Genomic DNA, 2,068 nt, shown 5'->3' with positions numbered 1-2,068 from the left:
GGACACTGGTATTAAAAAACAATTTCCTCTAGAGATTCTGATGTGTGGCCAGTGTCCATAGTCACTGCTTCAGATAAAGGGGGTGGGGTAGAAATGGAAGACTCAGGTGAAGAATTTGTCAAGCATCACTAAAATTGTGCCCATGAAGCAAAAGAGAGAAATGAAGATCTACCTCCAATACCAAAAACACACCGAGTGAAAGGATCAGATCAGGTCTGGGGAAGAAAGAAGGTAGGAAGAGAGCTGTCTAGATGAGGAAAAGGCAGAGCTGGTTGGGGCAGGTGCTTTGAGTGTGAATCTTAGAGACTACTTTTTAAAATAAAGGTGGACTTGAGCCTGAAGCCTCTTCCAGGCTCTTTTTAGCCCAGGATTGTCCTGAATCAGTAGAATGGAATGGCCCACAGGGTAGGTAGCTATGATGATTTTGCACAAAATATTCAAGGGACTATTGATGTCAAAGAAGTTGGACATGTAGAGAAAGAGAGCAAGTACTTTGAAAATATAGAGAATGAGAAAATAGCTGATGGCTCTGATGGCCCCCAGGTGAGCCTCCATGATGGGGTCTCTGCAGCCAGTGGCGTTGCTTTTCATGTGAAAGATGTGTCTTTTGAGAGAGATGATCAGTAGGGTGGCCGCCAGCATAAATATGATCAGAGGGATGAAGATCCCCAGGTTAAGGAAAAGAAACAGGTTGATCACAGTGGCCTCCGCGAAGGACTTTTTCTTAGTGGAGTTGAAGGAGGGGAGAGAAAAAAGATTGTTACAATTCATAGTATAGTTGTTTTGGAAGAAGAGCACACTCTGGCCCAAGGAAACAAACACTGATAGCTGCAGAAGCCAGGGCATCAGCCCGGAAATTCTCCACTTCAGCTTGAGGAAAAGGGGGTAGGAGAAATCTGCCACCTTCACGAAGTAGAAGACACTGAGCCAGGCAGCAAACCAGAGGCTGCAATGATTTAAGAACATGAAACATCCTCTGAATGTGTGATACATGATGTCATCATTATAAAACTGTGGGGATGTTGAGCTTAAGGTAAGTTCTAGCATCATGAAGCTTTGTAGAACTATTCTGGATACACCCAGGAAAAGCAGGATCTTGCCACTGGTGGAGAGTACCTTACTGTGAATCCATTCAGCTGTGTTTATCGCTGCAATGAACCCATTTGCGAGGATACCAAGGATGCATTCCGTGCCGATAATTATTAACATCAAAGTGACAAGAGATGGTGACAGATCATTTTCTGAGGAACTGCAGGTTTGGATCATCCTGAGTGGTTGCTTTTCTTCAATGTCTGGAGGAAAATGTCTCCTTAGCGCTTGATGTGCGGGTCTGTGATAGCTCCCACTCGTCATGTCACAAGAGGAAGCAGTTGATGCATCATTTCCAAATCTACATCATTTGTTTATTTTCAAAGTCTAAATCTGGAGCTGCAAATGATGGAAGGATTTGTTTCCTGTTCCCTCCCATATATTTTTGGATGCACTGGTGTGTTATTTCAATTGTGGGGCCCAGGGGAGAACTTGAGAAGACTCTCCTTTATAAATCACTAGCACAGAATTGAGAGCCGTATTTCTTAATAGCTCCAGTTAAGTCAACCATCTGTTCGCCTAAGTCCCTGTTTAACTGTTTCACTTGTGACCTCAGGGAACTGATCGAAAATAATAATAACTTCAAATATCTACATCTATCTCTCTCTATATATAGTTCTTATGTGCTAGGCACTGTCCAAACGCTTTCATATATATTATGAAATTTGAACCTTACAACAGCCCTATGAAGAATGTACTTTTATTTTCTCCATTTTGCAGGTCAGGAAACTAAATAACTTGTCCAGAGTCAAAGAGGGAGAGAGAGAAGGAGAGAGAGCTGGGATTCAAACCCAAGCCACGTGGCCCCAGAGACCCTGTTCCTACCCACTGTGTTACACTGCCTACATGTGTGGATCCTTTTTTGTGCACCAAAAGCTAGATGCAGGGTTGGCTTAACTGTGACGTCTCATCCTAAAGGTCTTTTGTGGTGGCCTCACTACCTAAGGAAAGAATAACTGAGTTGAGAAAAACCCCACCT

At 43.2% G+C, this 2,068-nt stretch overlaps 1 protein-coding gene across 1 annotated transcript; it reads right to left on the bottom strand.

Annotated features, from left to right (window-relative positions):
* Positions 1-204: 204 nt before the first annotated feature.
* On the bottom strand, positions 205-1,296 carry TAS2R39 (taste 2 receptor member 39). Its single transcript, XM_055589406.1, is given in 1 exon segment — positions 205-1,296. A coding segment is annotated over 1 exon segment (1,062 nt). The 5' UTR covers positions 1,267-1,296.
* Positions 1,297-2,068: the final 772 nt, after the last annotated feature.

This window comes from Bubalus kerabau, chromosome 8 (assembly GCF_029407905.1).
Source record: "Bubalus kerabau isolate K-KA32 ecotype Philippines breed swamp buffalo chromosome 8, PCC_UOA_SB_1v2, whole genome shotgun sequence".
Taxonomy (NCBI): domain Eukaryota; kingdom Metazoa; phylum Chordata; class Mammalia; order Artiodactyla; family Bovidae; genus Bubalus; species Bubalus kerabau.
This window is presented reverse-complemented; position numbering and strand designations above follow the sequence as displayed.